We start from the raw sequence: 26,767 nt of genomic DNA on the forward strand, positions 1-26,767 counted from the left end.
AAAATATTTAGAAGAGGAAGAACCTAATGAAGACATGCTCCATGGCCATGCAATATTGACTGACTGTGTGGCTGTATACCTGGAGAAGGGCACGTCTGACCGACTGAAGTGCTGAACTGAGCACTCTGCTGCAACATTTTGTTACAGGCCCAGTGCTTTTTTTTCTTGGTGTACTCAAGAGTACGCAGTACCAGCACCATTGTGGTTTTTTAAATTAAAACAAAAAGGTTAAAAGTGTGGCATTTATTGCAACAACTTCATGGTGAGTACCGGCACCCTTTTCTCTCTTTTTCTTTTTTTAATAAAATCTCTGTCTTTTTTTTTTATAGAAAGAGCACTGTAGAGGCCCCACTTATTCTAGTCTAAAGTCCAAGTTCAGTCCTCAGTATCTCCAGCTGAAGGGATGAGAAGGCCTCTCTGTTCAACCACCTCTGCAATCATGGTCATGTTAAATGTTTATTGTGACCCTGCATAATATTTCATACAATTCAGTTAGTTTCTAATGCTTAGCCTAGGGATGGGAAACCGGTTAGCCTTCTCAAGGATGCTGGACTCCCACCTCCCATCAGCCTAAGCCAGCATGCCCAGTGGTTAGGCCTGATGGAGGTTGTAGTCACACCCCCCATCAGCCCTAACCATTGGATTACACTGTGATTGGGATCTGCTTTCTCATCTGAGTTTCCAAATGAGTGGGGTGTGTTTTGGGAGAGAGGCTTCCTATTTCTCAAGGTTTGAGGATCGGCAAATGTGGGAGGGAGTAGCTTTTCCGAACAAAAATCTCAACAAGATCACAGAGGATCTTTTTATTTTTTATTTTTAATGATGAACTGCATCCTTCCAGGATGCATAGCGGGTGCTTTCTGATGCTTTCAGAATACTCACCCCTCTCTCTGTGTCCATTCATTTCCATTCATAAAATACTTGACCATTTACTTGACAACCACAAGGAACAGAACATGAAAATAGCCCCTCACAATATTAATCTGAAATTCGCTTCCTCTGAAATCTTCCAGCATCCCATCTCTAGGCTATTAAGGAAGCATAAAAAAAAAAAACCCCGAAAGAGGGAGAGGGAGGGAGTCAGCAGCCAGAGGCAATAATAGTTAAGTGCAAAGGCAGGAGATGCTTGCAGCTGTTTATTAAGTTGTGCAAAGCAGATTACAACCGCCGCCAGAGTCTCTGCAGAGCTAGCTGGGCTTGGCTTGGATGGAGTGGGATTGGATGGGGAGGGGTCTCAGCTGCTGAGATTTAGCCCCACGCTAGGAATGGGTGGTTTGAGCAGCCCTGTTCCAGAGAGCATCAGCCGGCAGATTCCCTCCACTGAAGGCAGAGCAGAATTGGAGCAAAGTTCTTCTTGGGGGACCAGTCAGGAGGAGGGGAGCTTGTTGGCACTTCTGAACATGTGAGTAAGAGCTCCCGTTTTAGGATCCTAAGATGGTAACTTCTGTAAATCCCCAAGCGCTTCCAGTTGGAAGAGGCGAATTGGAAAGCGAATCCTGTGGGAATGAGGGAAGGGGGCTGGGGAGCCTGAATGGCTGCTTTACTTCTTGGGAAATGATCACACACCCAATTGCAGGAGTGATATTTCTGGTCAAGGTGGAGGGGAAACATCCCTCTCTAATAGACAGTTTCTTAAGAGTATCAGCACTGTGTGTACCAGCCTCTAATGAATGAGCCCCTATGTATATTAAAAACAACTACTACTATATACGTAAAAGTCTCAATAGGTTTGGCTTTGCAACAAGCCTGTGAAATCAGTCATGATGCTGTTTTGCAGATGGGAAACAGAGGCAGACAGATAGCGACAGGGACTCCGCCTTAGATCTCCTGGATGCATGGTCCATGAATCTGTGCTGGAATTTCTGGCCTTTATGAACAGGGACGATTGTTTCAGAATAGCGATGACCCGCTGAAACAACACCAGGTACCTGTAATCCCAGGGAGGGGAAAACTGACTGGAAAAGGCCCCACCAGGGGTAGCTAGAGGAGTGCTGTTCAGATGTTGTTGCCCTACTCTAGTTCCCATTAGTCCCACTCTGCACAGACATCTTGAGGACTCCATGCTGGCTGCCCCAGTGTTCAGTCTCTGAAATCAGGGGTGCTTTGCCCACCCACTGCTAAAAGCTACAGGGCCAAGCTAGGTGTCTTTGTGTGGCCTCTAGTTCTGTTTTCTTGTAGTTGGGGAGCAGAAATGACACGGGTTGGTAGGCAGGCAAACAGTTCTTTTGCAGTTTCTGCCAAGGATCAGCTCACCTGTTTTTTGGGACTGGCACAGACTGTGCAGAGTTGGCCCTAACAATTCATTCACTCATAATCTTTAAGTGTTTGTGTAGTTGTGTGTGTACGACTCTGCGGACACAGTGTGGGCACTTTCAGACTTTTGCTTATTTGCCGTGGGATTCAATTACATCCTAGCAAATTCAAATTGCTCGGTTTTTTGATTGTGCAACAAATGTGCTTCGCATAAGATGGGACGTTTTAACACTTAAGAAAGGTGTTGGGGAAATACACAGGACCGTGTTGGAAACCACTTCCTTTGACGCAATCTCATCTAACCTCCCCACAAACAAATCAGAGCAATTGCTCCCTGACTATTTAATGCCATCTAATCTCCCTGCAAACAAATCAGGATGAATGCTCAGTAAACAGGTTGCCTGGGAGCATGTGGGCACGCAGATAGGAAGGGGTCTCAGCTTCCCTGCCCACCACACCCTGAATCTCATGGCTCCAGGCTCAGTCTGTTTGCCTTGTCTCCGGTTTTCTCTTTGTCCATCTTTGCTGGTACGACGGCAGCAACAGGCAGAACAGGACAAAAGCAAACCGCTCTCTCTTCATAGGGTCCTTGTTGACTGTGGACCTTCCCCAAACTCTAAAAACAAAACAAAATAAAACCAAAAGTGGAGGTTTATTGGCAGTCCTTTTTTACAGCCTTAAAAAAGATTTTTTTAAAGGAGCACATTGTTGCTTTGTAAAATAAGCTAGTTATAACAACATTTAGTAGACATAAGAGAGTGTGAAAAGCACAAAGGATTTTGTTGTAACCAAGTCCTGATATTTTATCATGTGTTGTTACTGGATGCTGCGAAAAGTCCCAGTGCTGCTGGATAATATGCTAAGAGCTGTGCTGGCACCTCTGATTAAAATTTCCTTGCAGTTCAGCAGCTTTCTCTCTTGTAGTTTTCTTCCCTTATAAATCTCCCCTTTCTCTACACGCTACCCAGTCCAAGCCAAACTAAGCACTCTGCTCTCAAAACGCACAAGGCCTTTCATGAAGATCATTTTGATTGAAGGCTCATCCACACTTGTCCTGTACCTAAAAATCATAAGTGTGAGTGGTTTTCTGTTTGCCTCTTTGCTTCCCCTGGGAAAACCCACTCTGTAGCTACTGCTGAACCAGAGCAAATATCAATTTGCTCAGATTCAGAGGTAAGGAGCAGGTTTTTCCAGGGGAAAATGGTGGAAAAAATGGGAGTGTGGACAGGCCTTTTTTTTTTACTTTGTATTCCACACTTCCTCACGCCGCTAGTTGTGAAGATAAAGGTGAGAATCACATATTTGCTGCCCTGGGCTTCTTGGAGAAAGGCTGGGGATGCAGGGATAAGTTTGGAAATGTTGATGTTGACTGCTAGAAAGAAGTACATAGCCTAGTCTGGTTTACTTGTTGAACGATTCCATAGGAAGACTCTGACCTCTCTCTGTTTCAGCCATTTCCACCATTGAGGCTCTGGCGTGGGAGGTGACGTTTGCAGCTGAAGAAATGCATTTGTGCCCACGTCCCACCCCCAGGAACGAAACGGCAGCTTTCCTAGATCCCCAGCCTGGAATTGGAGCTGACAGCAAGGCCTTTCAACCAAAATCAGCAAGATTGGCTGGATTGTGAAGGCTGCTTTTGGAGCCGTTCATTTTAGACTTGGAAGAATTGGTGAGCCAGGGGAGCCTACTCAGTTAGCGTGTTTTGCTAACTGGATGGAGACTGGGAAAGGGCATTTGCCCAAGAAACGTCCCATGAAGCAACGCTGTCAGCAGGAGACAAAGCTGTTACCTTTCCCTGGGTTCTTGGTTCTGCTCCTGCTGCTGCTGCTTCTGGCTTTGCCATCATTTGCCCATCCCGGGCCCACTCCCACCGATGAGAGCGGAGAGATTGTGGTAAGTCGTTCCTGGGGTATGGTGCCCCAGATCCAATGTTCTCTGCCAGCTAGCATGAATTTTAAGGTTGTGCAGCAACCAAAGAATCCAACGCAACATTTGCTCGAACGAAAATTTGTGCAACAGACTGAAAGCCGATTGATTACTGATTCTTTTTAAAACATGCACTCCCTGCTTTTCCAAGTAAACCCTCTCAAGGTAGGTGTTAGGTTGTGGGTGAACATATCAGACGACACAGCGGTTCTTCAAACAGCTCTTGTTTATTCACAGGCCTAGAACAGAACTGAACTAAAGGGTTCAGCCAACCTGCTTATATAGAGCTCCACTACAAAGCAACAGTAACAACTTTCTGTAACTATCCAATCACTGAACATCACTTTCAATTCCTTATTTGCATATGTGGACCTGAGTGAAAACTATCTACAGTATCCCCCTGCTGGGCCAGGGTGAGAACTTCAGTACATGACAGTAGGGTTCCAATAATCCGGAGCCCCAAAACCCGGACAAGTTTGGGGCACCTCCCCACCACCCTGCAGCTCCCTTGCTTGCCCCCTCCCTGCCAATTACCCCTCCCTCCCTCTCGCCCGCCTGCTCACCACCTCCTCCCCTCCCCTCTCTTTGGTCTCCTGCCCTCTGAAAGATGAGAGGTTGAGCGGCCCCGGGAAGACTGTGCCAGGAAAGCCCTCTGGGGACTCCACTGGGCCTAGTGTCGCCCACGGAGGGCTGTGGAAGGCCCGGTGGTTGCCAAAAATCCTACCAGCCACCCCCCTCCCCACCCAAAAATTTTAAAAATAAAAATAATTAGAAAATACAAAAATCCATTGGGAGGGGCAAGCTGGCCACCAAAAGAGGACATGTCCGGGAAAACCTGGATGTATGGCAGCCCTATCTCAAGGTGACTTACATAGTAGTTTATGAATCAAAATACACCAGTGTTTATATACATATATATGACAAGATTATGATTATGGTTTATTGAATTTATATACCGCCCTATACCCGGAGGTCTCAGGGCAGTTCACAGAAAAGATCAACATAAAAACCACAATATATATAATCAAAATAAAAACAACAACCCAATAACACCTGCTCCGCCCTCCCCCAAAAGAGCCACATTTTAAAAGGGCATAGGATGTCAATCAGATCAGCCAAAGGCCTGGTTAAGAAGGAACGTTTTTGCCTGGCATCTAAAGGTGTATAATGAAGGCGCCAGGTGAACTTCCCTGGAGAGAGCATTCCACAGACGGGGAGCCACTGCAGAGAAGGCCCCGTTCTCATGTTGACGCCTTCCAGATCGCTCAAGAAGGACGACCTGTACAAAAAAAAACACACCCGTGGGGCATAGGAAGGTGGGGGTAGTGGGGGCATACCGCCCCAGGTGTCTTTGCTGAGGGGGGTGACATTCAGTGTGCCGCCCGCTTGCAACTCTCAAGCCGACCCCGAGTCGTCGGGGGGAAGGGGGGAGCTGCAACACTTCGACGGCAGCATTCTCCTCTTCCCCCTTTGTTTTGACGGCTTGGGAGTCACAGGCGGGCAGCGCGCCGAATGTCCGCCATTGGTGGCTCACTCCTTCCCCATGGGCGACTTGCTCCACCCCTGGCTGAAGGGCATACGCGCCGCTCCGAGCACCCAAGCAGCTATCCTGCGCCTGGGAGGGCACCTTCCGTGCCTCACCCCCTTCGGGAGTACGCCCGCCCTGGGCAGCGAGGGCATATGCTTTGCTGCTTCAACCCAGGAGTAATAAATACACATTCAGCAGATACTATGAAATTTATTTTCCACAAATCCAACTCTTGTCAAAGGGCATCATAGCAAAATAGGTATCAATGGGCAGAACCACTTGAAACAGAGAAGTCTTCAAAGCCTTCCTAAAAGACTGGAATGTGGTACTTTCTGGGCTTCCCATAGCTGGCCGCTTTGAGAACAGGATGCTCGATTTGACAGGTCTTTTCTTTATTTTTTTTTGCCTGGTGTATTCTAGCCTTTTCTGACTTGGTCCCCTCCAGATATTTGGGACTACAACTCCCATCAGCCTCGGCCTTCTTGGCCACTGGGCAGGGATGACATGACTATTGATTTCAGCTCCCGGCAAATGAATCCGTGAATCAGACAAATAACACAAAGGGACAGGACTTTGGCACGCAGTGGTTCTCAACCTGTGCGTCCCCAGATGTTGTTGGACTACAACTCCCATCATCCCTGAGCTCTGGCCTTGCTAGCTAGTGATGGGAGTTGTAGTTCAAGAACATCTGGGGACCTACAGGTTGAGAAAGGCTGGTTAGAGGATTTGATATCTTGGAAAGAAAGGTGAGAAAGCTACATTGACCAGAGATTGTGTTTTCCCCTAGGAGTGGCTGACCCAATATGGATACCTTCCTCCAGCGGATCCCGTAACAGGCCAGTTGCAGACTTGGGAGGCAGTAACCAGTGCCATTCGTGTAATGCAACGTTTTGCAGGCATTGCGGAGACTGGGATTCCAGGTATAGTTCTATTTTTAAAAAGCAACTCTTAAGAATTCTAGTTCCTGTTATTTCTCACCGGCTATGTTCATGCTAGACTTGTATTGAAGCACTAACCTTGTAGCTCGTACCAGCATGCTGGCCAGTATGTGAAGTTTCAGTAGAGACTCTTGGTTGTGAGTCCCCCCTTGGTTGTTCGAACCCCGCATTGGGTAAAAGATTTCTGCATTGCACGGACTTGGACTGGCTCCTTCTTTGGCACTTACTTTATGGTCTTTCAGGTAGGAGATTAAGACCTCCCTCCCAGCCCAGCCCTTTTAAATTCCTAATTTTAAAATCTAAAATCAGTTTTCATTGTTTCCTGGGGTTGCTGTGTGATTTCGTTACCCTGATTTTATTCTCTGCTTTATAGTTTGTTATTTATAGTCATTGATTGATTGATTGATCGATCGATCTCCCAACTGGGATAGCTCAGTCAGTGGAGCATGAGACTTTTAATTCCAGGGTTGTGTGTTCAAGCCCCACATTGGACAAAATATTTGAGCATTGCGGGGCGTTGGACTTGATGACCCTTGTGGTCCCTTCCAACTCTATAATTCTATTCAATAATTCTGTTCTATTATATAGATAAATAGTTGCCCAGAAAACTTTTCTGTTGTTTATAAACAAACAGATAGATAATGAACAGCTCTAAAGCTGGATTCCAAAAATCTCCAGTTGTATCCCGTATATGTGAGCTCTGCAGATGTAATCCCTTGAGTCTGGAATTGATCCAAGTACAGATAAGACCAGGATTTATGCCCAGAAAGGCTAGACTAAAGTAGAATTCCAGGGGGTGGGGGTCAGAATATGCACCCCCCAAAAAAACAAAACCTCTAATCTTCTAAGGCAGGCGTAAATGTGATTCCTGGCCCGCCAACTTTTGGGACTGCAGCTTCCATCATCCCTGACCATTGGCCTTCTGTCTGGGGCTGGTGGGAATTGAAGTCCCAAACCATGCTGCCTAACCCTGTTTGAATAAAACTACACATAGTTTTCCACTGTTACTCCAAGTCTGCAAGGTACTCTTGAGGCCAAGTTGAATTGATGAGTTTCAGAGGGCTTTCAGAGATGACCAGAATCTTAAATATCATGGCATCCAAATCCAGACTTGTGGTCTGTTCCCCTCCAAAGAAACCGTGGCTGGAACGCAAGTTTTGTTCTTGGCTTATTGCTTGTGGCTTGTTTGGAGGAAACAAGCCCAGATTTGGATACCAGAACACACCAGACTCTGGGAGCAAAATGAGCCGTGTTTGAGCACACTGTATGAGCACACCTTAAACCTGTGCCTTAAACCACAGTTTACATTTTAATTATGGTTCAATGTCTGCATGCAAGCCAACTCTGTGCCCGGGTTGTGCCACTTCAGATTTTACGTGGGCGTGCACACAACAAATACTCCTCATTCCCAAAATGTAACCGTGAGCATTTGCCTGCAGTCTGATGTGGTACCGTAAGTCTCAGGCACTGATTCCCTACCTTGGTAAAAACTAGGCTCAGGTAGGCAGCAGGGAGACCTCCTGATGAGTGCATTCCCAACTGCCCCAGCCGTATGTGCATATGCATGATGGGAGCTGTAGTCTATTAACATCTGGATGGCACCATATTGGTGACCCTTAAACTTGAGGGATGCAAGATTCTGGACTAGGAACATAGGAAGCTTCTACTGAGTCAGTTTGCTGGCCGTAACCAGTGAAACACGGTCCAGGATCCAACCAGAATCCGAAGGTTCTGCTAGGAGTCAGTCCAACAGGGCCAAGGCAGGGCATGAGGCAGGAAACCAGGCAAGGACAGGTACAGGATCTCAGGCAGGATCTAGCATACAGCAATGTTGCTCTTGCAACCTGGGGCGGAGTCCGACAGCCTTTTATCTTTGTTAGGGTAGCGGCCAGTCCTAATCCCCCGGCAACTCACCTCCCTGTTTTGCCCGAAGGCGAGCACTCCTCCTGCAAGTACTCAGGTCTCTCCTTCTCTCAGACCTTAGTCTCTGCAGCTTGGGAGACGTTGGTGGGTTACTAGACCCAGGGGCCACCTCAGCCTCCCCTGACCCAACTGGTAGTGGAGCAGCTGTAAGTGATGACAATAAGGTAATCCCCGCATCTGGACCCAGGGCAGGCTCAGGCCCCTGACTTGGCCCAGCTGGTGTTTGTTGCAGGGGAACCTGTGCAGACTGGAACTCTTCAGGACCAGGCCCCAGACTTGGTTCAGATGAAGCCTGAGGCAAAGGATCCAGTTCATACTGAGTCTCCTCTGGTTCTGAGTCCGAGCCTGAGTCCTAGGCCATCACAGTCAGACTGTTGGTTCATCTAACTTAGTATTGTCTACACTGACCGACAGCAACTATCCAGGATTCCAGACAAGAATCTCTCCTAGCCCTGCCTGGAGAGTGACCCTTGGACCTTCTGCATGCACTGCGGATGTCCTACACTCTGAGCTACATTTCTATCAGCGCCGGATTTAGAGTGGCGCAGGTGGTTCCCCCGCACAGGGCACCAAGCCCAGAGGGCACAAAATAACAACAACCATCTATATTTATATTGGTACCTACTCAAAGTGTGTGTGTGTGTTGTCCTCATTCATGGCACCATATTACAGAGCCCTCCCCTGTTTCTATTTCCCTTGAACTCAAACAGACGATGCCACGTTGGCTCTGATCCGAATGCCCCGCTGTTCGCTTCCTGACGTTATCAGCACCTTCCCAGAAAAGCTTCCTCTGCGGAGGAGCAGGAGCAGGAAAAGGCGGAAGAGAAGGAAGAGTCGGAGCAAGCGGAGCGCAGGCTCGGTTTGGACAAAGCGGAACATTTCCTGGAAGTAGGTATCGGCATTGTTGTTTCCAATGTATTTATTTGCTCCATTTCCCACTAGCAATTGTTGTTGCACTGTGTCTCCCATCAGCCCTGGCAGAGGCTGATAGAAACCCAGCAATATCTGGAAGGCTTCAAGGTCCCCATCCTTGTTTCGGTATGCCTGAAAGATGAAGTAAGCTGGTGGTGCATGACAAATGTGAAAACAAAGAAAGGGTTTCTGCATGCTAGATAGTCTACCTGTTGGGCTGAACTGAGGAGAAATGGTGGGGACCGTCTCCCCCTTCTCCTGAACCTTCATGAGAACAGGAGGACAGTATAGATTTAGAACAGTGGTTTGCAGAAGGGCATACTGTAGTTCAGAAGCTGGGAAATGTTGGAAGAGGAACAGCAGGAAGAAGAAGCACCAGGGGAGAGACAGCTGACAGACTCAGTGTCTTTGGAAAGTATTCCTGACCCCCTTCTCCCAAGACCTGGTGGGCATTGAGGGTAGTGGGAGGGATCTAACTCCCCAAAGCCTGACACTATCAGGTCGCTATGTGGGCCTTCACTTGTAACTTGTAACTAGCCTTTATTGGCTGAAGTTAAAACAGCAAAATCATAAAATCATACAAAGTCATCCAAATTCATTAATAATCCAAATACATACAATATATCAAAGACTAAATAGCAACCACTGAATAAATCAGGCAACTTTAGGTTTCAAGATCTCAGCTAAGTACTCCAAAACAATCTTGGTAGTTTCGGAAGTATCATCCCTCAACAAATATTGGATTACAGACTCCTTGCAAATCATTTTTTTTGAGCTGTGAGGGGGTCAGGAGGAGATCTCTGCAATGGGCCTTCACCAATGGACCTTCCCTTAGACGAGTTTTTGATTTGATCCAAGAAGGGTCTCCTCACCTTCCATTCTGTTTCTGGTCCAGGCCAAAGAGGTGAGGGATCTGGTTGCTTCCCATCTGTACATTGTCTCCAACATAGAGTGAAGACCTACCCACGGGAAGCCCGCCTCAGCCGAGAGACCATGCGTGTATTGATGTATTACGCCTTGAAGGTATGGAGTGAAGCTACACCCTTGAACTTCCACGAGGTGGGCGGCCACACGGCTGACATCTCTGTGGAGTTCCTCCGCCTGGACCACCACGATGGCTACCCTTTCGATGGGCCGGGTGGAATGGTCGCTCATGCCTTCTTTCCTGGAGACCCTCAGAGGGCTGGCAACGTCCACTTTGATGGCGACGAGGAATGGACATTCCGTTCACCAGGTGACTTGGCTTTCTTTGCATGGTGGGCTGGGGATGGAAGAGTCAAGGTGCGTTTCACCATAAAGAGAAGGGAAACAGTGGCAGTGGAGGCAGGGCCACTGCCACAACTAGAAGAGGGATTTGTCTTCCCAGTTTCCTTTTGGGATATTTAGTCACTATCCACTTGATGGTTGAGGCTTACAAAGTGCTTTGCACTGGGCTTTGCCAGCACTGACCATCAGTGGACATCATCGTAACGTCATGAGATGGGCCTTCTTTGCAGTGGCTCCCCGTCTGTGGAATGCTCTCCCCAGGGAAGTTTACCTGGCACCTTCATTATACACCTTTAGACACTAGGCAAAAACGTTCCTCTTTAACCAGGCCTTTGGTTGATCTTACTGACATCCAACACCCTTTTAGAATGTGGCCCTAGAGCTGGCGAAATAGTCATCCACTTAGAATCACTTAAACTGCCTGGGTATTTAATTTGGTGCTGAAGTGATAGCAGAGTTTGGTGTCTGTTGCACTGGGAAGGTTGATGAAGGCTTCCTTGCACCATTTGCTCTGTAGACACATTTTCAGCAGTTCATCTGCTCTTGATTGTTTTGCACCTGTCTGGGACCCTTCAGGTCTTCCACTGGTGCTTGTGAGGACTCTGAGCCCCTTCCCCACCACTCTCTTAGTGGTGACAGTTACCTTTTCTTTCCTCGAAATCACAGAGAGCTTCCTCTTTCAGCCCTATGCGCTTTTCAAGGCTCAGATGCCTTCTAGCACAGGGGAAGTTAGTCTCTGTGCATTGCTTTCTCTCTTTCTGTTTTTCAGGGGTAGGGGGCTGCTCTGGGGTTAGGGAGCAGAGAAATAACCACATGGTTATGACACTCATTCAAAAATCTAAACGTGCCCACAGATCTGAAAATGTTGGTGACCCCAGCCATGGTTAGATTGGTACTGAATGGACATGTATGCCTTGTGCAAGCCATTGGGCTAAATGGACTTCTTTCTTTCTTTCTTTCTTTCTTTCTTTCTTTCTTTCTTTCTTTCTTACTTTCTTTCTTCCTTCCTTCCTTCCTTCCTTCCTTCCTTCCTTCCTTCCTTTCCAGTTTCCATTTTTTTTATTTATGCTTTTCAAGTTTATACATTTCACCAATTTTATACATTTCACTAATTTTACAATCATTCTGACATTTCAAAACTTGACTTCCTTCCCCCTCTTTCTGCAGTTCCTCAAATTTATTTTTAATATCTTCTGCATATCCAAATTAACTTAATTTACTCATTTATTTATCTTCTTTAAATATATACTCATAGAAACCTGCAGGGTAATACAGTGGTACCTCAGGTTAAGTACTTAATTAGTTCCGGAGGTCCGTACTTAACCTGAAACTGTTCTTAACCTGAAGCACCACTTTAGCTAATGGGGCCTCCTGCTGCCGCAGCGCCGCCGGAGCACAATTTCTGTTCTCATACTGAAGCAAAGTTCTTAACCTGAAGCACTATTTCTGGGTTAGCAGAGTCTGTAACCTGAAGCGTACGTAACCTGAAGCATATGTAACCTAAGGTACCACTGTACAATAATCCTGCCAATGTCCTTATCTGTTTACAGTTTGTTTGTAAATAGTCAATAAACCATTTCCATTCTTTTATAAAAAGTTTGTTAACTTGATTTCTTATTCTTCCAGTAAGTTTTGCCATTTCTGCATATTCCATAAGTTTTTGTATCCATTCTTCCTTTCCTGGGACTTCTGCTTCTTTCCATATTTGGGCAAGTAACATTCTTGCCGCTGTAGTTGCATACATGAATAAGTTTCTATACATTTTAGGTGGTTCTGTCCCTATAATTCCCCAAAGAATGGGCTGTTGTTTTTAACAAAGGTTATTCTGTGGTTGGTTTGCCTTGGCAATGTGTTTGTAATTCTCCTGATAAGTCACGCTCTTCTTTTGGCAGATGACTTTGGCACCGACCTTTTTGCTGTGGCAGTTCACGAGTTTGGCCATAGCCTTGGGCTGGCACATTCACCTTCCAAACATTCGATCATGCGCCCCTACTACCAGGGACCAGTGGGAGACCCACTGCAATACCAGCTGCAAGCAGATGACCGGACTGAGATACAGAAGCTTTATGGTATGTGCAGTGGGTGGATTGCTGAGCAGCATGGACCTACTCTAGGGAGGACTTCATCTAAGTCTCTCTAGATCATTGGGACCTACTGAGAGGTCTCTGGGTGATTTGTAGTAGATTGGCAAGGATTCCTGACTCCTGGTTGCTGACTATTTTGCGACAAAGGCCACATTTGCACCACACATTTAAAACGCTATGATACTGCTTTAACAGCCGTAGCTTCTCCCAAGGAATCCTGGGAACTGTAGTTTGTTAAGGGTGCTGAGAGTTGTTATGAATCATAGAATCATAGAATCATAGAGTTGGAAGAGACCACAAGGGCCATCGAGTCCAACCCCCTGCCAAGCAGGAAACACCATCAGAGCACTCCTGACATATGGTTGTCAAGCCTCTGCTTAAAGACCTCCAAAGAACGAGACTCCACCACACTCCTTGGCAGCAAATTCCACTGTCGAACAGCTCTTACTGTCAGGAAGTTCTTCCTAATCTTTAGGTGGAATCTTCTTTCTTGTAGTTTGGATCCATTGCTCCGTGTCCGCTTCTCTGGAGCAGCAGAAAACAACCTTTCTCCCTCCTCTATGTGACATCCTTTTATATATTTGAACATGGCTATCATATCACCCCTTAACCTCCTCTTCTCCAGGCTAAACATGCCCAGCTCCCTTAGCCGTTCCTCATAATGCATCGTTTCCAGGCCTTTGACCATTTTGGTTGCCCTCCTCTGGACACGTTCCAGTTTGTCAGTGTCCTTCTTGAACTGTGGTGCCCAGAACTGGACACAGTACTCCAGGTGAGGTCTGACCAGAGCAGAATACAGTGGCACTATTACTTCCCTTGATCTAGATGCTATACTCCTATTGATGCAGCCCAGAATTGCATTGGCTTTTTTAGCTGCCGCGTCACACTGTTGGCTCATGTCAAGTTTGTGGTCAACCAAGACTCCTAGATCCTTTTCACATGTACTGCTCTCAAGCCAGGTGTCACCCATCTTGTATTTGTGCCTCTCATTTTTTTTGCCCAAGTGCAATACTTTACATTTCTCCCTGTTAAAATTCATCTTGTTTGTTTTTGCCCAGTTCTCTAATCTGTCAAGGTCGTTTTGAAGTGTGATCCTGTCCTCTAGGGTGTTAGCCACCCCTCCCAGTTTGGTGAGGGGTGAGACCCCTGTTCCCCTTGCAGAGTTGCAATTCCCAAAGTGGTTTAACAATCAATCTCTGGGAATTGTGTAGGCGAGGGTCTCCTAACATCTCTGTAATGATAACTAGAAGTATACAAAGGTACAGTTAATTTTCACGATCTTTACCTTTAAGTAGATAACAAGCTTACCCAAATTGATCAAAACAGATGTCTTCATCTGCCTGTCCTGGATAGGGTTGCCATATTTTTTAAAAAGTAAAAAACAACTAGGACACCCTGAAAGTTTTTTTACTTTGTTTTTTTAAAAAACTCAAAGGTTGTTCAGCTTTTTTTAGACAAATCCCAAGGTTGTTTACAAAAACGCCCCAAAACCGTGATTTTTCAGTTTACTTGCCAAAGATCCAAGACAAACCATCGCCCGTGTCCTGGAGAATGAGGCTGGATCTAGACACATTAAAGAAGCATTTCAGTTAAAAGCGTTGTAAACTTTGTAGGAGAAATCGAGTTAGCAAAAACAGACCTCCACAGCGCCATCTGGTGTCACAGTGTTAGAATGCATAAGCGTTTTTTCTTTGCCATTGTAGCTGAGTTCTGACTTCTTCTTCTTCATCCCTTACTGCCAGCACTGGAGCAAATCATCCCACTGCTGCTTGCAGAGGCAGACAGAGGCAGAAGCTATAGATCCATTCCAGCCTTTTTATTCTGCCTGCATCTCTCTCATGTCTGCTTCCTTCCTCCTGCCTTCATCTCTCCCCCACTGCTGCTTCCCTGCAGGTCACGACCACTGATGGGGGTGGGTTGCCCTTTGGCACTCTCTCCTCCTTGCCATGACCCCTGGCTTTTTGAAACATTACGGTGTGTCTGGGTACCCCCAGCACTCACCAGTGCATGTTTATGTACACCGCTTAGAGACTGTTAGAATTCCTGCTCCGTGATTGCAGTCATGGGATTGTTGTCTTTCACATGACGGTATATGTTTTGACTCCACAGAGTGGGAAGTGACGGAGACAGGATGTTTGTGTTACTGTGTTCCGTGAAGTGGGACAATTGTCCTTTGTTCTTTCTCTTTACTGTCTGATTCTAGAGAGAGAGGGAGCCATGTTTAAGTGCTTTGTGTGTGTTTATATGTAAATAAAGTAGATTAGCCAAAATGCTGAGTTGCTGAGGTCTGTTACGCAAATTCTGCGGATCCCTAAGTGTGCAGATGTCTGTTGGCATTGGTCGCTGTGATGTTCGGGCAAAAGAAAGCTTTTGAAGCTCCCAAACGATCAACCAGGAGGGAGGGAAAATGCCAGTCGGGCATGTATCTCTGCAGGGGTCCTACTCGAGTGTAGGACAAGCTCCTGACAGAGACTTCAGTAACTGAGCAGTATATTTACCTAAAATAAATACGGTACATCTTGGGGTTCTGGGAAGAAACAAAACAGATCTCACTGGACTGAAGCCTGTCCTCCCCTTCTCTAGATAACATATTGTAGCGGGTCAAATAGGCCTCTTACAGAGGATTAGGGCCAAAGAGTGTTAATCTTGCACATCTCTGATCCGTCAAACTGTATGCCCGTATTTGCTCCAGCTGGGCAAATTCCTAACAGAGCCGCACTTAGATTAATAGACTTACCGTTTTTTCCTAAGATCCATGGAAAGGCCTGTTAGGATTGCCCAGTCTGTCCTTCTATAGTCAGAGAATCCTGACAGCTCCTTCGGTGAGTTGCAGAAAAACATGTGCAGGCTGGGAAAAACTAGTCCTGAATCTGGTTTGGAAAATGAAATCCTTGGGCTTTTGCAAAGACGTCTTTAGGGATGTGAAAAAGCAGAGCCGTGCTTGTATTCCAGAGTCAACTTCTCGTACTCTGGCAGATGAAATGGGATATTTTTACTTTGGCTGTATCTTCTTCTTTGGCGATCACCCATAGCCGAGTAAGATTGTCTTCCATAAATACGGTCTTAACAGTGAGTCCGTAAGTGATTGTGGAGGCCAATTCTGGATCCACACGTCCTTCCACAGTGGGGACATGGGTTTCCAGGCAGGAGTTGATCACGGTGTGGATTTGCCAAGCGTGTCTTCCTCTTAGCACGTTTCTCCCTTTCGTCCTGAGTTCGAGCATCTTCAAAGCCCATGACAGCTGTTCTCCTATTGGAGCACTCCCAGGCCAGTGTTTCCCAGTTGTCAGTGTTTATGCTACATTTTTAAAAATTTGCCTTGAGAGAGTCTTTAAACCTCTTTTGTTGTCCACTAGCATTACACTTTCCATTTTTTTATTTAATAAATAATTTTTTATTAATTTTTACACATATTTTCCAGCATAACATCCTTTTAAACATCATTTTGAATGTTTTGGCTATTACAGAATGGGGCTGTGTACCAGCAGATAATACGCGCTTTGGGTGTGCCTGGTAAAAGCACCTCTGAAACCACCCTGTGATAAATTCGTAACTGTTAACGCTGCAACCAGCCTTATATTCCCAAACAAAACAAAGCGACCCCTCACATTTTGAGATGCAGACTAAAAGCAGTATGAATTTGGACAATAAATAAGCAAGTCATGAGCCATAACCGATGATGGGCAGTGCTAGAGTAGGCAACATTTAAAGCTCTGCAGGACTGCAGGATTTAACCTTTGCCAACCCCTCTAAAGCAGGCTTCCTCACACTTGGCCCTCCAGATGTTTTTGGCCTGCAACTCCCATGATCCCTAACTAGCAGGACCAGTGTCAGGAATGATGGGAATTGTAGTCGCAAAACATCTGGAGGGCCGAGGTTGAGGAAGCCTGATCTAAAGGTTTCTGAATGTTTTCCAGTGCTGGGCTGGCTGATGGGACTTGTTGTCCAAAACATCTGGAGGGTGCCAGATCACATGATATTAGGCCAAGGGCCTGCATGCAGGTCAGGATGTGGGCCACCCACTCCAGATACCCCTCACTCCAGTTTGGTGTAGTGGTAAGCTTGGCCATGAAGCTCGCTGGGTGCCCTCAGGCCAGCTGCCAACACTCAGCCCAAACTAACTCACAGGGTTGTTGTGAAGATCATATGGAGCTGGGGGGGGGGGATGCATGGCACTCTGACCCCCTTGGAGTAAAGGTGGGATAGAAGATGCCATAATAAATAAATAAAATAAAATAATTTATTATTTATACCCTGCCCATCTGGCTGGGCTTCCTCAGGCACTCTGGGCAGCTTCCAACAAAATATTAAAATAGAGTAATGCATCAAACATTAAAAGCTTCCCTAAACAGGGCTGCCTTCAGATGTCTTCTAAAAGTTTGGTAGTTGTTTTTCTCTTTGACATCTGGTGGGAGGGCGTTCCACAGGGCGGGTGCCACTACCGAGAAGGCCCTCTGCCTGGTTCCCTGTAACCTGGCTTCTCACAGCAAGGGAACCGCCAGAAGGCCCTTGGCACTGGACCTCAGTGTACAGGCAGAACGATGGGGGTGGAGACGCTCCTTCAGATATACTGGACCAAGGCCGCTTAGGGCTTTAAAGGTCAGCACCAACACTTTGAATTGTGCTGGGAAATAAATAAGCAAGCAAGCAAATTGTGTATTTACGTTTGCACATCCATGTTCTCTTTCTCTTTCTTTCTCTCTTTCAGGAAGTCGAGTTCTTCATTCTACGGAGAAGCCAGAGGTAACCTCGCTGCTCCCAGATCTTCTCTCCTTGCCGCACGACTTCCCTGCCCTCAGGTTAGAAAGGGCCCTTTCTACCACATACCTTGGGGAAAGGGATAGACAAAGGGTTCTTTACCGCATATGCATGCACTGGACCCCACTCGACACCGGAGATGTTGTTCCCAGCAGCTATACATCTGCAGTATCGAGTGTGATGCTGCAAATGACATCACAGAGCAGGTGTGGGGAGCTTTTGGCCCCCCAGATGTGGCTGAGTTACAGTGTCCATCATTCTTGGCCATTGGCCGTGCTTGCAGGGACTGAGTTGTATTTCAGCAACATGAACTACATATAAAACATGTATGGCTAACTTGCAACCCAAGTATAGCTCCCTAATTGATTTCTGGCCCTCATTCACACACAATAATTCAGCTGCTGTGCTGGCGACACACACACGCACACACACACACACACACACACACAGTGGAACCTCATGCCGTAAACCCAGAAGTAAATGCTTCCATTTTTGATAGCGCTTCGGAAATCGAACTTCCGAGGCGGCTTCCGTATTGGGTTTTTTGTGTTAATTTTTCTGTTTTGAGGCTTCCATATTGAGTTTTTGAATGTTTCGGAACTCAAATGGTCTTCTGGAACGGATTACGTTAGAAAACCGAGGTTCCACTGTACACACACACACACACACCAATTCTTTGTACAAAAGTCAAACTCACATTTGTTGCTCTGCCCACTAGGTTTACTGTGTGAAATGTCGGACTGCTGTCTGTTGAGCACATGGCATATAAAAATAAAAATAGGCATTGCAATGTTTTTCATTGGGTAAGCATCTTCCCGTTTCTTGTGTTAACAGAGAATTCTGCATCATAAATCTTCCTCCTGTCTGAGGGTTTTATGCAGTTCAAAATCATACCCATTAACAAAAGCGGACGCAGGCTTTTTACTTGTTTTTTGTTTGTTTAGAAAATCACCTTAATAGTCTGTAGCTTTCCCCAGTGGAATAATCCTTGTTTCCTGCAGTAAGGTGCTGTGTACGGGCAACTTCCTAGGCTCCTCTCAGTAGACCGGGAAGATGATCAACTGGGCACTTTTCAAATTCCAGCTTTGTCCAAATTCCAATGTGCCATTGCAGCTTTATGCCTTTTGCACATGCTCTGCAGCCCCTGTGTTGACCCCATGGTCACTGCTAACTTTGGTGTAAACAGGCATGGCAGAGTCATCAGTACATCTGGACTGTGGGAGGCTGCAAATCTATCCTCTTCCCTTCAAAACTGCTGTATTGATTCACTGACTGACTCGCTTGGGTAGATCAGCATTCCTTTCATAGCTCTGCGGTTTGGAAGATCAAGATGTTGCTGCATCCCTTTTTATTGCCCCAAATTCTTTCTTGGCCTGGATTTTTTTTAAAAAAAAAATTAAGTGTGCAGGGTGAAATAGCTTCCTCCATGTGGGGATCACTTTCTGTCAGCCTAAACTCCCTCGCAGGGTTATTGTGAGGATAAAACAGGGAAGAACAATGTATACCCCTTGAGGTCCTATTGCCCACTGGAGGGATGTGAACATGAATGCAGAAGGAGAGGCCAACTTTTCCTCCTTGAAGATAAATTTAAAAATACCGCACTGAGAAGTCACATCGCTGCCTTTCCCCCACTTCTTCGTTTCAGGTCCGGGAAGGAATTCCCCGATCGCTGCGCCTCCAACATTGACGCTGTTACTCAGATCAGAGGTGAAACGTTCTTTTTCAAAGGTCTGTGGCATTTTCTGTGACCTTGTTCTGTGAAGTCATTTCTTCCAGCAGTAGCTGAGTGGTATCAGAACATGCTTGCTTTGCATGCAAAAGAAGAAGAAGAAAGCCCCAAATTCAAAACCTGGCAATGTCAGGGCCGGCAGGAAAAGAATCCTGTCTGAAATCTTCGAGAGCCAACCTCAGTCAGCAAACTCTGGAGCGGCCAATGTGATGTTGCTGGACTCCGATGCCCAACAGCCCCAATGAGTATGGCCTTTGAAGGGACGCGGGTGGCGCTGTGGGTTAAACCACAGAGCCTAGGACTTGCTGATCAGAAGGTCAGCGGTTTGAATCCCTGCAACGGGGTGAGCTCCCGTTGCTCAGTCCCTTCTCCTGCCAACCTAGCGGTTCGAAAGCACACCAGTGCAAGTAGATAAATAGGTACCACTGTGGCGGGAAGATAAATGGCGTTTCTGTGCGCTCTGGCTTCTGTCATGGTGTCTCGTTGCGTCAGAAGCGGTTTAGTCATGCTGGCCACATGACCCGGAAAACTGTCTGCGGACAAATGCCGGCTCCCTCGGCCTGAAAGCGAGATGAGCGCCACAACCCCATAGTTGCCTTTGACTGGACTTAACTTTACATTTACCTTACCTACTTGTGCACACTATGGGGCAGGCATGCTCCTGTGTTGCATGGGTGCTCCATAGCTTGCGTGCATGATGTGAGCATGCCCTGTGCCATGTGTGTATGGCTGCCGTGGAACTTTGAGGGGGCCTGGCCCCTTCAATGAATTTTATTTTTGGGGGGTCTGCCCCATCTCTTACTTGGCATGCCTTTTGCAACTTCTGGGAGCGTGTGACCAATAGCTCAACAACAGGCCTTGCAAATGGGCCCTTCCAGCTCTACGATTCTATGATATGGAAGGCATCTTTTATGGCTACCCCAGAGATAGGCGGAACTAAGCTAAATGGACCAATGTATGCAAGGTGCATTCTGATGCTCCTGCTCTTTATGAAAAGCATGGATGGGTCGTGCCTTTCCTTGCCCTGGGCACATCGAATCATCGAGTTGGAACAAGAGACTCTTCTCCCAGTAAGGATGTGTACTGTATGTCATGTAATTCTACTCAATATGATCCAGAGCAGAACTCCAACATATAGTTAGCAGAGTAAAAACTTAAACACGTTGCATGACCAGAGGCAGTTGTATTTCATCCAGCAGAGCTTTACTGCTACTGAAGGCAAATGAACATAATGGTCACAAATCCAATACATTCAGGATTGGCATTGTCCATAAGAAGTCCAGTTGCAGCAGACTTAACTTAAACATAAATAACTTATAATAAGACTAAAACTTAACACTAAGCATACTATATGCAGAACACCACACCAGAAAGGAAAAGAGGTAGAAAGAGAAAAGTGAAAACCAGGCTCCTTCTGGCCTTACTATTATAGTCAGCATGACTTAGACCAGCCTTTTTCAACCTGTGGGTCCCCAGATGTTGGACTACAACTCCCATCACCCCTAGCTAGCAAGGCCAGAGCTCAGGGGTGATGGGAGTTGTAGTCCAACAATATCTGGGAGCCCACAGGTTGAGAACCGCTGACTAGACAGAAGAGATAACTGGCAGAAGAGATAGCCTGTGGTACTCAGCTTCTCTGAAGGAATAACCCAAACATCATGAACCTTTTGCTTGTTCTGCTGTTCCAGAACCCTCTTGAATTAATTAGAATAGGAAAAATCTCTACACATCAGATCAATACTTTCTGTACTAAGAAATGCAAACTCACGGTGTGTTGTGTCTGAGGAAATCCTAGCTGCTCTCTCGCAATCTGTAGCAATGAGAATGGTGTGTGTTTATGACAGAGTGCTTGGAATAGTGGTAGGTCAGCTCACAACATTCTGTCATGTTGCAGAGTGACCAAGAGATATCAAGCTGCTTCTCCTAGCTGGGATGTGACATTGTATTTTTCCTACCCCCCCCCCCACCATATGGCAGGTCAGTACTTCTGGCGCCTGACTCAAGGTCGTCACCTCACTTCTCTGCGCCCAGCCTTGATCAGCGGCTTCTGGCGAGGCCTCCCTTCCACGCTGCGCAAAGTAGACGCCGTTTATGAGAGACACATAGATCATCGCATCCTCTTCTTCAGCGGTAAGGGGTGGGTGTTCCTGTGTGCGAGGCAACTGGGCTGGCTTGCATAAGAAAGTCCAAACTAGGTCCATCTCCTAGAGCAGGGACGTCCATCTCCCAATAGACTGCGATCTACTCACAATGTAAAAAAACTGGCAGTGATCTACTCATTGTCGTAAAAAAACTGGCAGTGATTTTAGGAAGCCAAAGTTGTGGAGATTTGGGTTTTTTCCCTTTTCTGCTTTTCTGTAACGAAATTGCTAAGGGGCCGGAGCTCAACCAGGATCTACTAGGAACACCCCGCGATCTACCTGTTGGACATGCCTGTCCTAGAGCAAGTAATTCTTTGAAGGAGAACTACCTGAACATGATTGACAGATGGTATTTGACTCCGAGTAGGCTTGCTAAGATTTACAAGACAGAATCAGATAAGTGCTGGAAGCGTAGAGAGGTGGAGGGAACATTCCTTCATATGTGGTGGATGTGTAAAAGGGTAAAAGAGTATTGGGAAATGATTTATAATGAATTGAGAAAAATGTTTTAAAGTATTTTCCCAAAAAAACCCAGAGTCCTTTCTGCTGGGGATAACTCAAACTGAAATTCCCAGGTGTCAGATAAGATAATTTATGTATGCCACAACTGCGGCCCATGTTTTGTTATCCCCAAAATGGAAAATGAGCAAGGTCCCAACCAACGAAGATTGGCAAGTTAAGTTGACAGAATATGCACAACTTGCAAACTTAACATATAGAGTAAGAGACCAAGAAGAACATACATTTAGAGAAGATTGGAAAAGGTTTATGGCATATGTGGGGAAAAATTGTGTACAGCTGAAAACGCTGGCATCGTTAAGATAATTCAACAGTATAAATAAGTTTTGATGGATGCAATAATGGAAAACCAATTGGTATAGTTTTTGTAAAATATTCAGGGATATGAGATATGTAAAATGATCAATGGAAAGAGGAGAAGGGAAGTCATTGATATCTTAAGATGTAAAATATTTATCTGTAATTGTAAAACAGAAAATTTAATAGAAAACCATTAAAAAAACCTAGGTCCATCTCACATCCTGTTTCCAACTGATGAGAGCTGGATTTGCCGTAACAAAATTGTTAGTTTTTGAGACACTACAACTTGTTGTGTTTACTGGGACATTCAAGAAAATTTTATTTATGTATTCCCTTTACATCCCATGATTTCGTCAAGCAGCTCAAGGGGCTGCATGTGGTTCTCCTCTCTCCATCCTCACAATAACCCTGTGAGGTAGGTTAGGTTGAAAGAGATGGACTGGCCCAAACTCACTCCATGAGCTTCATGGGTAGGTGGGGATTTAAGCCCTTGTCCCCTAGGTCAACACACTAGCCACTACACAACACTGCCTTGCTATTGATGTCCTCTCTTTCTCTCCCCTGCTCAAGGACCTCTGTACTGGGTATTTAAGGACAACGGTGTGGAAGAAGGCTACCCCCGCCCTGTCACAGACTTTGGGCTGCCCCAGGGAGGCATCGATGGTGCTTTCTCGTGGCCTGTTGACAGGAAAACCTATTTCTTCAAGGGAGATCTGCACTGGTGCTATGATGAAGCCACAGCGCACATGGAAGAAGGATTCCCCGTCCACAGAGAACCCTGGGAACACTTCCCCGCCTCCGTAGATGCTGTGCTGAGTGAGAACGATGGTGAGCTTGTACTTAATTTATATATATATACCGTACTTTTCCGTGTATAAGATTAGGTTTTTTTCTGTTAAAGTTATGCTAAAAAGTGGGGAGGCCGTCTTATACATAGTGTGGGTGTTTGATTGCTTGCTGCCATGGCTGTCAGCGGCTATTGGGCGTGTTATTGGTTGCTGCATCAATGGCTGGTGTTGCTTGGCTGATTCCGCGGCAATTGGGCGGGTGATGGGCAGCTTTTGCTGGCGATGGGACAGACGAGAGGCGGCTTTTGCAACGCATGCGGGGAAGCGATTTTTGGCAATCCTCCCCAAAAGAAGCTCAACAACTCTGTGCCATCTCCCCCCCCCTTTTCTTAAATTTGAGTCTCCCAAAATAAGGGGTGTCTTATACATGGGGGAATCTTATACACAGGAAAATACGGTAATTTTTATTAAATTTTCTGTTTTACAATTTAGAATACTCATTTACACTTCCTTAAAATATAAATGACTTCCCTTCTTCTCTTTCCATGGTTCATTCTGCATAATCACAAATCCCTGCATATTTTACATAAACTAAACCATTCAGTATTCCATTATTACATCCACCAAAGCTTATTTACACTGTTGAATTTATCTTAATTCCCAATGTTTCCAAGTGTGCACAAATTCCTCCCATATATTCAATAAACATTTTCCAATCTTCTCTAAACGTATGTTCTTCTTGTTCTCTTTTTCTATATTCTGCGCATATTCCATCAGCTTAAGTTGCCATTCTTCTTTAGTTGGGACCTTGCCTGTTTTCCATTTTTGGGCTAACGAAACACGGGCCACAGCAGTGGCATACATAAATAACCTTTTTTGACACCTGCGAATTTCAGTCTGTATTATCCACATCAGAAAAGACTCTGGGATTGTTTTTTGGAAAGTACTAGCTTGTACTTACCGTATTTTTCGCTCTATAACATGCACCCGACCATAACACGCACGTAGTTTTTAGGGGAGGAAAATCCGTAGGCATGCCACCCGTAGGCATTTCCTCCATAACACGCACAGACATTTCCCCTTACTTTCTAGGAGGAAAAAAGTGAGTGTTATGGTGCAAAAAATACGGTAATTTTTCTCTGCATTTGACTGGAGTTGCCTGCAGTCCTGTCTAGTGGCTCCCAAATGGTGAAAACACGTTCCGATAATAATGCAATAGCATTGCCAAAGCAGCGCAGAACAACTAAGGAAGTGGAATGATCAATCCGCTGCTAATGCATTATTATCGCGTCAATGACATGTTGCAGAATAAAAGGTAAAGGTAAAGGGACCCCTGACCATTGGGTCCAGTCGTGGCCGACTCTGGGGTTGCGGAGCTCATCTCGCTTTATTGGCTGAGGGAGCCGGCGTATAGCTTCCGGGTCATGTGGCCAGCATGACTAAGCCGCTTCTGGCAAACCAGAGCAGCGAACGGAAACGCCATTTACCTTCCCGCCGGAGTGGTACCTATTTATCTACTTGCACTTTGACGTGCTTTCGAACTGCTAGGTTGGCAGGAGCAGGGACCGAGCAATGGGAGCTCACCCCGTCGTGGGGATTCGAACTGCCGACCTTCTGATTGGCAAGCCCTAGGCTCTGTGGTTTAACCCACAGTGCCACCCGTATCCCTATGTTGCAGAATACAACCCACAAAAAACAGAAACCCTGTCTGGCGGGACCCTTTGTCCTGTCCTCTTAAATATCCCGCTTATTTGTTGCTGATGCTCCTTTTTGTCTTGTTGCAGGAACACTGTATGCCTTTAAGGGCATGGAGTACTGGAAGTTTGAGCCACACAACCTCAAGCCCCAGACTGGCTACCCTCGATCCATAGCTAAGGACTGGCTGGATTGCACAGGAGAACTGTACCCTCCCCGGAGCCTGCCTACCAGCCCTGCGTCAGGAGCCGAACATCGGCCGGATTTGCGGGGTCCACAGCTCGAGGTGGAACGATGTGTGTGCTTTTGCTCTGCCTTTCGTGTGATGTCGTGGGGCTTGCTCAGCTGCCTGCTGGTGGCTCTCCTGGCACTGCAAGGATTTGCCTAGGAAGGACACAGAACCTCATCTGGTGATCACTTTGCTCCACAAGGATCCTCAGCAGCACCGACCCCAATTGCCACGTTGCACGTCCGTGGGAGGGAAGGAAAAGAATAGGAAGAAAGAGGGAAAAGGGAGAGACATCCCCAGGAAAGCACAATGTGGGGAAGCAACTTGGATGCAAGGATGAGATTGCAGTCCTTCAGTGATAGGGGCAGTGGCTCTGCCTATGGTTAAAGGAAATTCTTCAAACGGGAATCCTTTGGTGCAAATGCAACAGGAAAGGGGACACAATGCAAAAGGTTTTTCAGGATCCGGGAGCATCCTATGTGGAACGCCTGCAGTGTTGACATCTGTCTATCTCGAGAGACAGCGGAGTGCGCTTCCAGGGTGAAGTCAAACCACTATGTTAGCAGCACTGAAGTCAGGGCACAAGTCAGGGCAGTATGTATGGAGGTCCTGGGCTGTCCCAGACGAGAAGGCCCACCCCGCCACCCTCACTGGTGTGGTCCAAAGGAAAGCAGGGCAATATGTTGGGCACCAGTTTGGCTGCAGGAGTTGCCAAAAGAAGGCATGCAAGGTGCCATGCAGCCATCTTTGGGACTCCACTCTGTAATTGTGTAGGGTTTACTCTTGAGCCTTTTTTCCCCTCCCAAAAATGTCCCCCAAGGCAGTGGAGGTTTAGGACCAGAGTTCTCCTAGATGGGCTACCTTCCCAGGTTGACAAGCCCCAGGCTGACCCCTATAAACTGTCAATATTTTGCTGGGGGCAGGGATTCAAGAGCCTAACTGGGAAATTTAAGTTTGCTCAATTAAACTGGATTAAACTGTTCTGTTGCCTGTCTGCAACATATCCGCTTTAAAACAACACATCAAAACAGACTTTTTGCCATTTGGAAAGCGGTTGGGAAAGCAGGGTGAAAATATGATTAATGGGAAGACTTTTAAACACAGGGCGAATGCTTATTGACGTATTAACGCCCCATAAACAAATCAGAACAAATACTCAATAAAGATTGGCTATAGAAGCTTTGTGAAAGCAAATGAGGTTGTGTGGAGGAGCCCTTAGAGCTTGAAGATGACCATCCCTAGCTAGTCTTTCGTAGAATTTTTTTGTACGTCAAAAGGCAAAAAGGTGGCCTCCTTCTGTGATGATGCCTTCGCCCCCAAGCGCTTCACTGTGAGCCACTGGCACCAGGGACAGAATTTGTTGTTTTGGAAAGGAAACCATGAGTCACTTTTCACTCCAAGGAGCAGCTCATCGGCAGCCTCTTCCTGTGGTTGGGCCATTAGCGCAGCTGTGGAATGATTCAGAACCGCTTGCCGGGGCCTGCCGGGCTGACTGACAAAGCGTCATTGTAGGCTGAAAACCACAGGGACTCTGTTGAAAAGAATAGGGCTGCCTAAGGCGAGGAGGGGTGAGGGGAGTGTGTGTGCAGGATTTGCTGTTTTTGAAACAGGAATCCCAAAGGGACGGAAGGCCATTCAGCACCCGAGTCACTAGGCATTCCAGACTCTGTTGTAAATTGAGACTTTTAAGAGCTGCTTTTAAGAGGATGTAGATCTGGTGTCCAATCCCCTGCACCTCAAACTCACAGAGACCTGTTCTCTGTAGATACCCCCAGCTT

General features: G+C 46.4%; 1 protein-coding gene and 1 long non-coding RNA gene across 5 annotated transcripts; one reads left to right on the forward strand and one right to left on the reverse strand.

Moving 5' to 3' along the window:
* The first annotated feature begins 1,210 nt into the window (after positions 1-1,210).
* LOC308463766 (matrix metalloproteinase-17-like) lies at positions 1,211-26,084 on the forward strand. 3 transcript variants are annotated; one of them, XM_080982450.1, is made up of 12 exons: positions 1,211-1,402; positions 1,778-1,924; positions 3,705-4,146; positions 6,495-6,627; positions 9,279-9,456; positions 10,431-10,714; positions 12,639-12,815; positions 17,539-17,629; positions 19,234-19,316; positions 21,295-21,447; positions 22,848-23,105; positions 24,850-26,084. In XM_080982450.1, the coding sequence occupies exons 3-12, from the start codon at positions 3,967-3,969 to the stop codon at positions 25,146-25,148; spliced, it is 1,836 nt and encodes a 611-aa protein (XP_080838576.1). In that variant the 5' UTR covers positions 1,211-1,402; positions 1,778-1,924; positions 3,705-3,966; the 3' UTR covers positions 25,149-26,084. The 3 variants fall into 3 exon arrangements, with proteins under 3 accessions (XP_080838576.1, XP_080838577.1, XP_080838575.1); XM_080982451.1 differs by lacking the exon at positions 1,778-1,924 and having other exon boundaries at positions 1,211-1,406; XM_080982449.1 differs by lacking the exon at positions 1,778-1,924.
* Positions 2,581-21,271, reverse strand: LOC308463887. 2 transcript variants are annotated; one of them, XR_013979776.1, is made up of 3 exons: positions 21,086-21,271; positions 17,495-17,657; positions 2,581-2,869 (listed from the first exon to the last, which is right to left on the reverse strand). It is a non-coding gene; the product is annotated as an uncharacterized lncRNA (long non-coding RNA). The 2 variants fall into 2 exon arrangements; XR_013979777.1 differs by lacking the exon at positions 21,086-21,271 and adding an exon at positions 18,286-19,196.
* Positions 26,085-26,767: the final 683 nt, after the last annotated feature.

Source organism: Podarcis pityusensis (genome assembly GCF_964106645.2).
Source record: "Podarcis pityusensis genome assembly, chromosome: 15".
Taxonomy (NCBI): domain Eukaryota; kingdom Metazoa; phylum Chordata; class Lepidosauria; order Squamata; family Lacertidae; genus Podarcis; species Podarcis pityusensis.

Bases quoted from the DNA above. Each gene is read 5' to 3' on its own strand.
- LOC308463766 (XM_080982451.1), top strand. From the start codon at position 3,967: ATGGAGACTGGGAAAGGGCATTTGCCCAAGAAACGTCCCATGAAGCAA. The intron at 9,457-10,430 runs GTAGGTATCGGC...TCTCCAACATAG, and splicing joins AAGCGGAACATTTCCTGGAA to AGTGAAGACCTACCCACGGG. The intron at 12,816-17,538 runs GTATGTGCAGTG...TCTCTCTTTCAG, and splicing joins TGAGATACAGAAGCTTTATG to GAAGTCGAGTTCTTCATTCT.